General features: G+C 37.3%; 5 protein-coding genes across 5 annotated transcripts in view; 1 reads left to right on the top strand and 4 right to left on the bottom strand.

Moving 5' to 3' along the window:
* Positions 1-2,408, bottom strand: part of LOC129789310 (dorsal-ventral patterning protein Sog) — a 75,308-nt gene extending 72,900 nt beyond the window's left edge. Inside the window, exon 1 of the mRNA XM_055826065.1 lies at positions 2,193-2,408. The gene's annotated coding sequence lies outside the window, so the exon portion shown is untranslated. The remainder of the gene's footprint in view (positions 1-2,192) is intronic.
* Positions 1-13,879, bottom strand: part of LOC129789442 (uncharacterized) — an 885,568-nt gene that overhangs the window by 656,883 nt on the left and 214,806 nt on the right. The window lies entirely within an intron of this gene.
* The window catches only part of LOC129789300 (chaoptin), a 316,756-nt gene that overhangs the window by 178,047 nt on the left and 124,830 nt on the right, over positions 1-13,879 (bottom strand). The gene's annotated exons all lie outside the window — the stretch shown is intronic.
* LOC129789439 (protein LST8 homolog) lies at positions 8,817-11,900 on the top strand. Its single transcript, XM_055826257.1, has 5 exons — positions 8,817-9,051; positions 9,117-9,197; positions 9,301-9,372; positions 9,435-9,850; positions 11,440-11,900. The coding sequence occupies exons 1-5, from the start codon at positions 8,935-8,937 to the stop codon at positions 11,699-11,701; spliced, it is 948 nt and encodes a 315-aa protein (XP_055682232.1). The 5' UTR covers positions 8,817-8,934; the 3' UTR covers positions 11,702-11,900.
* LOC129789353 (ADP-ribosylation factor-binding protein GGA1) lies at positions 10,928-13,824 on the bottom strand. The gene is made up of 2 exons (XM_055826131.1): positions 13,680-13,824; positions 10,928-13,593 (listed from the first exon to the last, which is right to left on the bottom strand). The coding sequence occupies exons 1-2, from the start codon at positions 13,717-13,719 to the stop codon at positions 11,915-11,917; spliced, it is 1,719 nt and encodes a 572-aa protein (XP_055682106.1). The 5' UTR covers positions 13,720-13,824; the 3' UTR covers positions 10,928-11,914.

The following is a 13,879-nucleotide window of genomic DNA, read 5'->3' as shown; positions in this document are numbered from 1 at the left end:
ATGTATCCCACGCATAAAGTTTACTTCTTTTTTTTTCATTGATTTGATTCTAAAATTATTATTAATGCATAAAAATAGCTGTCGATTGACGTCAGCAGCAGCAACAAATGGCTATCATATGCAAATGTGCGAAAGTCTGCGGGTCTTTGTTCCAAACTTTCTTATAGAATAACTATAAACTCTTGCAAAGAATCCAGAAAAATCAGGTATTCTCTTACGCCACAAGTCCAAGACACCGCTGCTGAATGAGTCACCGCGACGTGAGTGCGCCCATCTGGTATATTATGGTTTACGCTGCGTTGACAATCGGTGCAAAAATGTAAAAGCCCCGCATTTGTCGTTCAGTGTACCAAATTTCTTGTATATATGTAACTATGTATAGCATTCTATCTAATAATTCTATCTCTCTCGCATGAATGCTCGGACCATTTTGTGCCCCTTTTGGCACTCAACAATGTTCTTTTTCTCTCCTTTCCATTCACAAGAACGTTCATAGAGACAAAACGTACAAATGAGGCGTATAAGAAAAAAAAAGGTGAGGAGTCAGCAGTAAAAAAAAACAGCCACACTAGTGAATGAACGGGCTTGCAATTAATGGAATCGTGCTGTGCCTTATTAATTTTCTTTCAACTTAACACATTATTAAATTTCAATTTTTGTCTACCGTCGAAAGCTCCACAGAATGAGTTTTTGGCTTGTTTTTTTTTTACATATGCCTTGGTGGTGTCCATTGATGAGAGAGATTCATGTTGGTGTTGAGGCACAAGAGAGGTTTTCGATGTTGATAAAAAATCATTTACATTATCGCGCGCGTAAAGTCTTTAGAGCAGTCGCGGTGGGTAAGAGAAGGAGAACTGATAAGATGGGTATATTGGGAAGGAGGTGAGAATTAATTACATGCGCTGTGTTAAAGGTACACTGGGGTAGGTGGAAGAAAAAGTGGTCAAGACGGTATATAATGCAATGTGGATTCTCAGTGTGGCGGCGGCTTTGGGTACACCGCCAACTGCAGGAGGTTGGGATTGTTGGGACAGGAAGGAGGTGCATTTTGGTGTGGATCCGGCACGTGCGTGAAATTGAAGGGAAAGAAAAGCGAAAAAAAGGAGAGATGGGAAGAACAACACGACAGACTAATTATAGAGCACAAGGGTCTCGAAAACAGACGGTGCTGCTGCGAGAATTCAACCTTTAAATGGTTAAATTTGAAAAGCTAAAAAGACTTGCTCATAAATCCGTCGCACAATGTACATTTTGAGAATGTGCGCACCTTGTTCATTTTTGCCGGGGACAACTCCATTGAGGGGGCTTGTCGCATTGCGAATGTCCCCGCAACACTGGATGCTGACAAGGAGGTAAGAAAAAAAAACAGCAAAGTCCAACTAATAAATTACAATAACTTAATGATTTTAATCAAATAAGAATAGCGCGACTGTGAATTGGCAATTTTCGCGTTCGCGCGTGTTTCTTATACAAGTATATGTGTGGAAAAATAATACAAGAGTGTCGAGAAAATTTCACAACATCGTGTTGTGGAAAAGAAAAAAATTAATTAATTAATTAGAGAACTAGTTTTATATAGATGAAGCTGCTGCTGTTGCTGCTTTTCTTTCAATATATTATATTCACCAACGGCCACCACACAAGAACTTCCAGCACTTTTTTATGCGCGCGCTCTCAGCATTTGCCTCTCTCTATATTACCTCCCAAGCTCTATCGCGAACAAATTGCGGATTGATTCTTAAGATGTAGCAGTTTTTTTTTTCTTTCTTACACATCACACTTGAGATCATTGAGCAAAATGAGCGGCGTATAAGGGGAGGGAGGTGAGGTGCAAAAAAAACCCCGTGTGGCCCGCCAAAGAACTCTCAATCGCAGGAAAAATCGAAAGTAATTTCATTTTAGCACTCTCTATTGACTTGCTTCCACATTAAACACACTGCCCCCACATGGAAAGGTCAGGTGAAAAATATACATAATATAGCTATAAGAATTAGAAGTGCATAAAAAATTGCATTAATAGTGGAAAGTTTAGAAGAGACGACAAATGTGTGAGAGATAGAACATGACGTAGATGCATTGCAATGGACATCGGAATTTTCATTACATAGAGAGCTCTATTGAGAAAATTTCCTTAGAGGTCAAACTAGGGAGGGAAAAAATGCCCAACTCCATCCCAAATCCCGGATAATCACTTGTGCAAAATATCCTCAATTGATGGGTCTCTTCGCTGTTGGTCACACAGGAATTTTATAAGAAGAAAATCCGTGCCTTTGCCCGTGCAATCACACACGGGTCACACCACCAACTTTGAAAAAGTAGAACTTGTCTATATAGACTTCTCAGGGTATATCTTTGAGAGCGTGCTCGAGCGTTAGGTGTAATTTCTTCCACAGATCGCGTTCAACTGAGCTCACGAGTCCGCTCTCAATGCGAATTCAATGCGCACCGTATACGCAGAGGCAGTACAGTCACACATAGCGCGGTACAAGGCACACATCACCTCAGCTGGGCTTGTGTGCTTGTGTCGTCACATGATCGAGAGAGAGACAACCACACTCAAATGCATATCCGATGATCGCCACACATGGGTAAAGGCGACTCCGAGGGATAGCGCAGAGAGGAAAAACCGCACAATTTTCCACCATTTCCACCGACTATGAGAGATTTTGCAGTACTAGTGTGCAAGAAAGAGCTCCCCAATTGAACATGTGCTGGGAAAGAGGGAGAAAGATAGCAGGGAAATGCATATTGCAGACTTACACCAATTTATTTCAACAAATATCATGTATTAATCAAGATGCACAGTCTGACATATTGTCTGATGGTTTGACGGGATTTTATAACGACTATATGAGTGTCTCTTCTAAAAACTAGTTGGTTGGACTTAAATGAGAATTCTGATGCTTCATCTCAAGAACTAAAGATGTAGAGCATTGTGAGAACTTTTATTTAACTCTGACTCGATTAAAATCGGACGAGCAGAACAGGAGATATGGCTGATTATAGAAGAAAAATTCAGTCGGCCATATTGGCTAAACGGTCAAATGACTTGATCGACTTTCAAAAAGATTGAGCTATCGTTGTAAAATTAAAGATGGCCACTATAATATACCAAATTTTCAGATTTCTACATATTAAGCCACAGGATAGAGCAAAAATGAAATTTTGGGTTTTTAAAAATGGCGGACGCGTGGGTAGAAACGTGAATTTAACCTCATAAGTAATCTAATGTCTTCTAGCCGTTTTATATTTTTTATTTTCTTTTTATTACAAGTCTTTTACAATTTAGCATTGTATTTCGGTAAGACGGACAGGCGACGATCCGGAGAGTATTTCGAACATACATATTTTTTTGTTATTGATGACATCTTTAGCTTGTACACCAAAGCTGTGTTTTGTCGAAGATTCACACCTAAAATGGAAAGTGGGGACCCTAATTTGTGCTCATACCAAGTTTGAGCCCGATCGGATGACCTTGAGTTTTGAAAAAACTCCATTTTTCATTGAAAAGTTCTTAACGAATGCTTAGACTGCAGTGGCCGCAAGATATTTATTCTTGGCAGTGGCTGGAAGTGGGTGAATTTCTTTATCGAATAAAACGAATAAAAGAAAATACTGCAGCTTATTGCAGTCAATTACCATAACTTTTTTTTTCTATCTCGAAGAATTAAAATTAGAAAAGCTCGCATGTGATTTATAATAATTATAATGAATTATTTTACTTATTAAAATAAGGTCGAAATATTAAATAAATATCAAAAAGTAACGAATTTAACTGCCTCATAGTCTCATGTGAGAATTTAATTTCTCATTATATTTCATGTTTTCTTGCTGTTTATGATCTTTCCATTTAAAAGCTCACACTGCATTGCACATTGGGCATATAAAATTACAATATAATGGTACGAAATGCTAACTCTGCGAGCGAAAAATATTTTTTTTTCGCTCCCTCACGTCCCAATATATTCGTGATTCCTCTATCCTTTAATTCTGATGCGCTATTGGGGGAATCAGGGCTGTTTGGAGTGAATGAAGCGCGCATAATGCGTTTCCAACAAACGGAAACATGGTGTTGTGCATCACGTTGGGCTCATGGGCTTCCACAACAATATGTTCACGTATATATAAGATTGAGGAAAAGGTATCAAAAGACAACCACGACTACACAAGTATTGAGACGATAATCTCCAAAGGTATGCTGGTTGTCTGTTACTTATGGGGCTTTTTTTCTTTCGCTCCTTCTGCGCCATATAACAACACTTTAGATGCCGCCGAAAACCACAAAACCTGGTGTGAACATGAATCATGGCTCTTGGGGAGATGTGGAAAAAGGCACGAAAGAAATAAAATGCGCCGCCGTCGTATCACAAGAAGGAGATGATGAAGACGGAGCTGAAGAAGTTTTTCGTGGTTACCTTTAAGGGGGAGGATCTCCCTCACGGAGATATCCTCCCACCTCCCTTAAAGCTCTAAATTAATTGTAAATTGGAAACTTTACAATTTCTAGTTATTCCATCACAAATAGATCGTGCTTTAGAGATATTATAAGAATCACAAAAATTTTTTTTAGATTGCTTGACCATTTTTTTTTATTTCTTGGGGGTATAGTGTTGCGTTGGAAATATTTTGATAGTCCCAACACTCTCAACAACATACTAAAAAATTACTATCTTCTAACCAATTTGAAATGGATTGCATTTGATTAGAAATATTTTCAAATTTTAATATTTTCTTTTTTTCTGTTAAAAGTTCAATTAAAGAAAAATGTGTTCGTACTAAAACTACATAATTGCAAGTTTGGCAAAAGCTTAGACTCGATGAGATAACATTACCTCTTTAAGAATGTGCAGGTGTGCTCTTTTGAAAGAAAAAAAAAGGAAAACCAAATTTTCTCTAAAGAGATTTTCATGCCTTTATAGTCAGTTGAATTTCCGTTTATGTTAATATTGGTGAAAATAATATAATATCTCTTTTAGAATCCTTGATCACTTTTTTTTTAATAAAACTTTCGGGAAGTTTGAGTCTACTAGGAGTTTTTAGATAATTAGTTTTCTAGTTAATCTTTAATTAAAATTAATTCAGTAATTGAAATAAATTTTTTAATTCATGTTTTATAAATTCAATTCCTAAATTTTCTATACTCAAAAATTTTCATCAAAATTGAATACAGCCGTGCCTTGGCATAAGATAGTTTAGGATATACTCTTCACACTCATTATTTTCAATACGCGAGAGCAGTACATCCTAGACTATCTTATGCCAAGGCACGAGTGTAATTGAAAAATTTGGGTCATTTTTATGATTTTTAAGAACTTTAGAAATTGACTTCAATCCATTTTGAAAAATTATTTACTGAATGAAAAGGAAATAGTTACTGAACTATTTCCTTACTACTTACTAAAAAAAGTCATTAAAAAACTCAATTAAAATTAAAAATTAAAAAAAAAGCTAAACGGACATATAAACTGTTCAAATGTTTTTTTTTAATTCCCATTTCCTTTACAAAATTCTTACTTTTTACCTCCCTCCATTGCCTCTCGATCGTCTCACACAATGAAGGTGAATTTCCATTGAAATAGCGCACCAACAAGATCTTTCTCAATACCTCGAATTGCACTCGCTCAAGAGATTTTCAGGGAATCTCACTCGAGAGACTGTTGTGAGGTAGGAGATTGGAATTTGGTACACTAAAAGCTACTTTAGTCACCAATTCACTCGGTTAATTATTCCGACACGTAGCAGGATGTTTTCTTTTATTTCCTCAGTCCATTGAGATCCCCGGGGCCACTGTTGGTGCGACCCGGCCCTTTGTTTAGGCGTCAAAAGGTGCCAACAATGGAATGGAATGTCGTTGTCTGCCTTTGGGTGTGAGGTTTACATCCTCTCGCTCTGATTCTATTTACACATTATTTCTTGTTTGTCCCATGTTTTGGTCCTTTTCGTCCTTTTTTGCAAGATTTCTTATATCCGACATTCAACCACGTGATTTTTCAACGCGGGAAATGTAGCAGGAAAGACAAAATGGCTGGAAAAGCATAAAAATTGCCAAAATAACGGGAGCAATTTTGGACAAAATAAAAGACAAAATATTTTGAAAATACAAAATATTTTGACATTAAATGTAATTTTGCACAAAATATTTCTCTAAAACTTTTGTAAATCTCTCCACAAAAGAAATTTTTGCAATTTTAGGTACAATAAAAGGTGAAATATTTTGAAAAACTGAAAAATTTTGACGTTTAATGCAATTTTAGACAAAAGACAAAAGATTTTTTGTGTCAATCTTTTGACAATCTTGTGAGAACGTCTCCACAAAAGATTTTTACAGGAGAATTGTAATTTTGCACAAAATAATTTATACATTACACAAGAAATATTTTGTGTTTTACAAGCATCTCGTCGAGGTGCTTTTATAAAATCAAAATCTTTTGTCAAACTGGTGTTTACGTATTGCATTTTTTAGAAGTTTTCTGTCATGTTTCCCGAAATAGCAATGGACAATAATGCAATTTCGGTTAATTGTGAAGCTTCGTGCAAAGGAAATTTGTGGAATGATATGAAATTCAGCCAATTTAGCTGTGTCCATTTTCCCTTTTCGCGGTGTTGGGCAAAAATCGCAAAAATGTTATGGAAAATTTCTGTGTCTTTCCGGCAAGAATTTGGGAGATCGCTGACAAGTTCTAACCCTATATAATCAGGATTTTGGGTCAGAGATCCCTTCCCTATGTTCCCGATGCGAGTTTTTATGTGCAAAAACGAAATATGTAGGGCTAATTAATGCAATAAATATGAGTCAATCAATTCATGTAAAACAATCATATTAGAGTGACTCATTAACATTTTCTTGGTGTTATGAAAATCGAACTGATGAGCTAAAAGCCAGATGGTTTTTTGGTCTTCTAAACATCCTTGGGGTACTTAATAGACTACACACATGCTTGACTTGAATTTCCATAAAAATTGATTCAGGTTCAGATTGTTCAATTGCCCCAAACGTAAACATAACCTAATAGGAATGTTATCTTCTTCTTATTTTTTCCATCTGTAAACTCTCCACTCGAAAGAAAAAACACGTCATAAAAGGCGACAAAATATATCAAAAGTCTCCCAAAAGATATTTTATTCAAAATTGCTCTTCATAAAATGTCTTTTGTAGACTTCACAAAAGACAAAATATATTTTATTTTGTCCAAAATTGCTCCCAACGTTTTTCTGCTTTTTCTTTAACTTCTTTATCGCAAAAATAAAACTACAATCTAAAAAAATATATTTTTTACACAAAAATTAGGTTTTCCTAGTCTTGCATACTTTTTTTTAGCTGTGATTCTTTCTTCAAAGAAGCACAGCTTCTGTGTACACTCTAAAATCGAAAGTCGTCAGATCGGGCTCAAACTTGGGATGACCACGAATTAGGGTCCCTACATTCCAAAAAACGTATGCGCCAAAAATTGTTCCGTCCGGCCGTCCGGCCGGCCGGCCGGCCGGAACCTTTCGCTGAATTACAAGAGAACGGTAATAGATAGAGACTTCCGGTCAACGGCAAAGTTCATATATCGGGTGGAGGACATCCGATTATGATGTCAAATCCAACCCCCCACCCTTCCGTCCGCCATTTTGAATAACCTCGAAATTTTGTTTTCGCTATATCTCAGTCCCTGTTCTATCTAGAGGTCTGAAATTTTGATATGTTGTAGGGGCCATCAAGACCTTTCCAACGATACCTCATTTTCGAAAATCGGTCAAGCCGTTTAGTCAATATGGCCGCCACAATTTTTAATCGAAAATCGGCTATAACTCGAGAACGGCTTGACCGATTTTGACCAATTCGGGCTCAAATGAAAGCTCTTAACAAACGCTACAACTCTCTAGAACATTGCAAGTTTCAAAAGTGACCGCAAGGGGCGCTAAAATCAAAAACAAAATTTTCGATGAGTTTTCGATGAATATCTCGAGAACCGCTTTATAGATTTGCTTCATATTTTGATATGTTATAGTTGACTATAATACCTAACACCATGCCAAAAATGAAGAAAATCTATGTAGCCGTTCCGGAGATATCGCTTTTTAAAGTTTAGGTTGCATGTCTTAAGTTATTTAAGTCCAGCGCCCCGCGAAGCGGGGCGTTTTATATATACATATACAAAAGTGAAGTAAAATATATATAAATGCATAAATATATATTATATATACATATAAAAATGTAGAGGTAAAAATAAATAAATGTAAAGATAATATATAAATGTAAAGATAAATATAAAATATAGCATGGATGGAACAGTATAAAGCGAAAGAACGGTAAGTAAAACTTACGGGCTGTGATTCTTTCTTTGTCAGTGAAATGAGAAAAAAACTGAAAATTGAGGATGGGCAAATTTTGAGGAAGGCTTTCTCGCGTACCGAATCACAGCCAACGCCCACGATTAAGGCTTTTCACATAATTTCTTCGCGTTGGCTGTGATTCGGTGCGCGAGAAAGCCTTCCTCAAAATTTGCCCATCCTCAATTTTCAGTTTTTTTCTCATTTCACTGACAAAGAAAGAATCACAGCCCGTAAGTTTTACTTACCGTTCTTTCGCTTTATACTGTTCCATCCATGCTATATTTTATATTTATCTTTACATTTTACATCTTTATTTCTTTTCAACCAAAATAATTTAATAAAATATTAGTTTTCAATTCGGAAAAATCTATTTCATTATCTAAAAAGAAATTACTGTAAATTTTTTTTTGTAAAAATCTCTAATCATTTGTAACGAATATTTTTCAAATTAATGTTTCGAATGTTTCACATTTGCAGGAAAAAGAAAATTTCGTCATAGGTCCCGTCGGGTTTTATTCCTAACCTCACTGTTTGGTTCTTGTTCGCTTTGTATCCGCAATATTTGGTAGAATTGTGCTAGTTCTGTTCTGATTTTTCCCTTGCTTCCTGGACACAATGGGCGACGGTGAGGGTGATCACTTAACTCTAGCTACTGGCGGATACGATCATACAATTAAATTATGGCAAGCACACACGGGGATTTGTTTAAGAACGATGCAGCACTCAGATTCGGTAAGATGAGAATGCCGGGATGTGTGTACCTATGCAATTTCTAATGTCTCTTTGTTCTCCTGCAGCAAGTTAATGCCCTGGAAATCACCCCTGGACGTACAATGTTGGCAGCATGTGGATATCAGCATATCCGGCTCTATGACATGGTTCGTGGAGCTTATCTTTTGCAATCTCTACAGATGACTCTATTCCCGTTGCTTCTTACGGAATTTCCTCCAAAATAATATTTTTACGTTTTTTTTTTTGCAGAGTGCTCAGAACAACAATCCACTTATTAATTTTGACGGGGTTACGAAGAACATCTCAAGTGTGGGCTTCGAAGTAAGATCTCCCAGGTGGGATGTGGTCATTCCGGTAATTTAATTCACCTCTTTACGTTCCAGGAAACTGGCAAGTGGATGTTTACCGGTGGAGAGGATCACCATGTGAGGATTTGGGATATGACTTCAAATAATCCAGCATGTAAGAGGATGTTCGACTGTATGTGCCCCATAAATTCCGTCTGTCTGCATCCAAATCAAGTGGAGATGGCTATAGGAGCTCAAAATGGGGCCGTCTACCTCTGGGATGTCAAGTCCGATGCCCATGAGCAACTCATTCCGGAGGTGGATGCCTCCATTCAATCAATTGCAATTAGTCCCAATGGGGCCCTCATGGCGGCTGTTAATGTCAAGGGGAATTGCTACATTTGGAGTCTCAATACGACATCCAGCAGCAAATTGAGTGTCCTCCAGCCAAAACACAAACTCGATGCACACAAAAAATATGGCCTGAAGTGCAAATTCAGTCCAGATTCCAGGTAAGAAATTGTTTTTTCCTTTAATTCTTGAAAAAAAAAATCGATTTTTAATGAATTCCGGACAAGATTCTTTCTTGATTTGTTTTAAAAATATGAGATTTTTGTAGGAGCTATAGGGGTAACTGGGGTAAAAACGTGAATCGGAAAAAATAAAAATTAATATCTCAAGAAGCTGTGGAAGCTAATCTGTCTAATTTTGTCAGTAGTTGCATTTCATACCCATGCCTAAGCCTAGAAAGTTTCATAATAATTGATCCAATAATTTGGCTTTTATTTGAAAAACAAATTTTTCGAACCTCAAAGTTACTCTGACCTCTCAACTATACAAATTAATTTTTTGCGAAATTCTCTGCAATTTTTTTTATCCAAATGCATTTTTAGACAGGGTAACTATTGCTAAACACGAATCTAATCTGAATTTTCCGAGTTTTCCCGTAGAACACTGATAGTAAAAAGTACCCCTTGGGGCAAAATGGTGAATTTGGTGTTTTTTTTTAAATAATTTTTTAAATTTTAGACAGAAAATTTCCTTAATCACCCTTAATATTACTTACAATTTAGGATATTTAATAACTCACTATTACCAATTTTTATAAACAAAAAAAAAAAATAAAAATTTCTTAAACTAAACTTTTTTTTTTTTTATTTTTTGTATTTTTTTTAATTAAAAAAAAGTTTTAATTGTTACATAAATCTCTCATTCTCAATAGATATTATAGTACCTTGCTAAAATAATTTCATTAAATTGAGATTTGCGGAAAAAAAACGCAATTAACCGTTATACCCCAGGATTTTTGGAACAGGCAAATGAGCAAGGGTTTGAAAAATGGCCTGAAAAAGCATTTGAGATAGAGAAAAATCGTCTGAGACAAAGTTGTAGCCCGGAAAAGTTCCTATTAGATAGTTGTCATGAGAAATCTCAAATATTTCCACGGAACTCAGGAAAAATTATCTCCCAAAAATTCATCATTTTACCCCAGGGTTCCCCTAGTGCTCCTTCTGGGGCGTTAAAGGATGTGCGTCAATCCGAGGATATAAAAAACTGGAGATTTCGGAGAATTTTTCTCTAAAAGATGATCATTTTTTTCATTTTATTTTATTTTGATATTTTTATATACAGCTCTAATGAAAATTTAATATGGGAACTTAAGAACAGCTGCGATTATAATGGCGGAATTTAACTAATATAAGGAGACAGAAGCTTTTTTTCAATTATATATTTTTTAGGGCTTTCATTTTTAATTAAAATATAGATAGGTGTAGGTAATACTTTTTTAGAAGCTGCATTTAAGCATCCAAACAAATAAATTGTAGGCTGGAATAGTTTAGAAATATTAATTTTGAAACTAATTTCTTTAACTTGTTAGACAAGATCAAAATATTCAGTTTGAAAAAAAAAGTTAAGATCGTTTAGCTGCAGTTTTCTGATTTTAATTTGACTGTGGCAAAATAGAAGCTTCATGAGATCTTAAATGTTTTATCAAGGAAACTCTTCTTGCTTTTTGCAAGCCCTTTGAGTTATTTACTCGGATCTTTTTGTAGCTTTTATCTAATAAAATTTCTTTTAACGTCCTCCTTTCCATTTTCAGCCTCCTCCTCACAACTTCAGCTGATGGTACGGCAAAATTGTGGAACACCAGCGATTTTACTCCATATCGTGAGCTAAAAATTGATTCAAAGCGCTGGGTCTGGGATGCTGCCTTCAGTGCTGATTCACAGTACCTGTTCACAGCTTCCTCTGACGGATTAGCGAGGCTGTGGAATATCAGTACACAAGAAGTCGACCGGGAGTACATTGGACATCAGCGTGCCATCACTGCACTCGCTTTTAGAGATGATGTGGTGGCGTGAAGTTCCTCCTCTTCTCTGGGCCGCGCAGTTTATCATTTTCATTGTCAATGTGATTTTGTAAGTTAGATGATTTTTCGCTTCTTCTTTTTTTTTGTACAACTCCACCTTCATTAGATGTTGATCCTTAAGAGTTTTTTTAAGCCATAAGTAAGGAGAAAAAAAAAATAAATGAGAGACAATTAAAGTACGTGCAAGTGGATGTGTGCAATGCGCCTAATCCAGGAGATTTGAAAGGTGTTCCACAGTAATTGACTGATGAAAGTTTGGTGCATATTTCACGGTGCAGAGAAGACTGAGATCGTCCCGAGAGGGATTCTCAATGAGAATAACTTGTGTGATATCCTCAACGGCTGAACGGAAGGGTTTTACACCTGCGAGGGATGTTCCTGATGGTTCTTGGAGTTTGACATGAGCTCCAGAAGATGCCATTTCGGGATTAATAGTGGCCCCAAAGTGGATATCACTGATATTTTCTGTGGATTGATTGGCAATTGTGGCCACAATCACAGCTACATTTGGTTTGGGATGCGTATGGGTGAAATTGAGCAACACCCGAAGACCTTTAGGCTGATCCAATACCACTCTGGGCTCCTTTTTCTCATCCGGAACCAACTTATCGATGTCAACGGTGATGCCATCGAGGGCATTTGTTTGCTTTTCGGGAATTTTAGCCGGAGAACTTTGGGAAGTCTTTAGCATCTCATTCACGAGGCTGTCGATGTCAATTGAGGGCTTTCCGGGAGGTTTGGACTCTGCCTTCGGTGTTTGTCTATTCGTGGGTAATGCAATGTCCGGGAGAAGGAGATCTTCAGGTTTCTCCGTAACAGGCGATGGTTTTAGAATGTCCACGTCATCGAAGACTGATGGAATGCTTGCTGAGGAGTTTGTTTGAATTGAACTGAAGATGTCACTCAATTCATTCATATCATCTTGGGGTTTAGTCTCTTTTGGGGCAGCACTTGCCCCTCCTGCAGCAGCTGGAAGGTCAATCAAGGAGTCGAGATTATTTTCCTTTGGCACGCTCCGGCGCTCCTGACCAGCCTCGGGGGCTTTCTTCATGACGAGCGTGTTGAATTTCTCCATAACTTGATTGAGGCGATCATTGGTTTCAAGTGCATCACAGATCACCTGCTCAGTTTGATTTTGATCCTGTGCCAGGAGCAATATCGTCGGTTGAACTTCCTTGCAATTCTCAAAGAGATCCCTTATCAATGACCAATCATCCATTGATGTGCTGTCACAGTCAAATTGGTCAATCATCTCATTTAGAAGTTCAACATTTGATTTTCCACGTTCCAATTCCTTTACCCTAAGTATCTTCTTCTCCTCCTCTCTCACCATGTTCACCATCATAATCTGAGCTGCCTGTAGATCCGCAGGATTATTGCTGCAGAGAAGTTGCCTGAATCTCACTGTAGTTGGATCCTCGGGGGGTTTACTACTCTTTGCCGCAGGTTTCGCCGGGGCACTATTGAGCTTTATATCTTGTTTGGGTTCGTGTACAATGCCCTGCTTAAGTAGCATATTGTAGGATTCCTGTACCTTCTTCTCTTCCGGATACTGCTTCGTCCACAGCAGCATAAGATCGAGAATTCTATCCTTTACTTCCTTATCCGTTGTGTCACCATTGTATTTTCGCGATACGAGCTTAATGAGCTCATTCAGGAAACGGAATGTGTTGACTTTCCCCCGGAAATCATCCCCACATCGTGCCACAGATTCCTCCAGCAATTCAAGTGCATTGAGGGCTTCCTTCTTATTTGTAGACTGAATTCTCTCGGCTAGAAGTTTTGTGGCTAGTGTACTGATGGTGGGATCATTCCGAACTGCATAGCAGAAGGCATCCATGGCTGCTACTTCCAAATCTCCTGTTGATGGATTTGTTGCACGATCTGTGGAAGCAAAATGTTTCATTTCACCAACTTTTAAGCCCTTTCAACGAGTTTTTTTCATAGCTCTAAAAACTCTTTAAACTCACCGATAAGCTGCTCAAGTTTCTCTTTGGTTGCATTGTCCATTGTGGGTGTGAATATTTTGTAGTAAAATTCCTTTTTTTCCAAGAGGAGCGGAATCAAAAAGTCTTGTCTTCTTTTGACATTTCAGTCGTGTGATTAGTTTTGTGGTAGTGTGCGTGTGATTTGGCATTTCACTCTAACACATAGCGAAGATATCTGCTTA

This window comes from Lutzomyia longipalpis, chromosome 2 (assembly GCF_024334085.1).
Source record: "Lutzomyia longipalpis isolate SR_M1_2022 chromosome 2, ASM2433408v1".
Taxonomy (NCBI): Eukaryota; Metazoa; Arthropoda; class Insecta; order Diptera; family Psychodidae; genus Lutzomyia; species Lutzomyia longipalpis.
The sequence above is the reverse complement of the archived record's forward strand: the minus strand, read 5'-3'. Positions and strand labels throughout refer to the sequence as shown.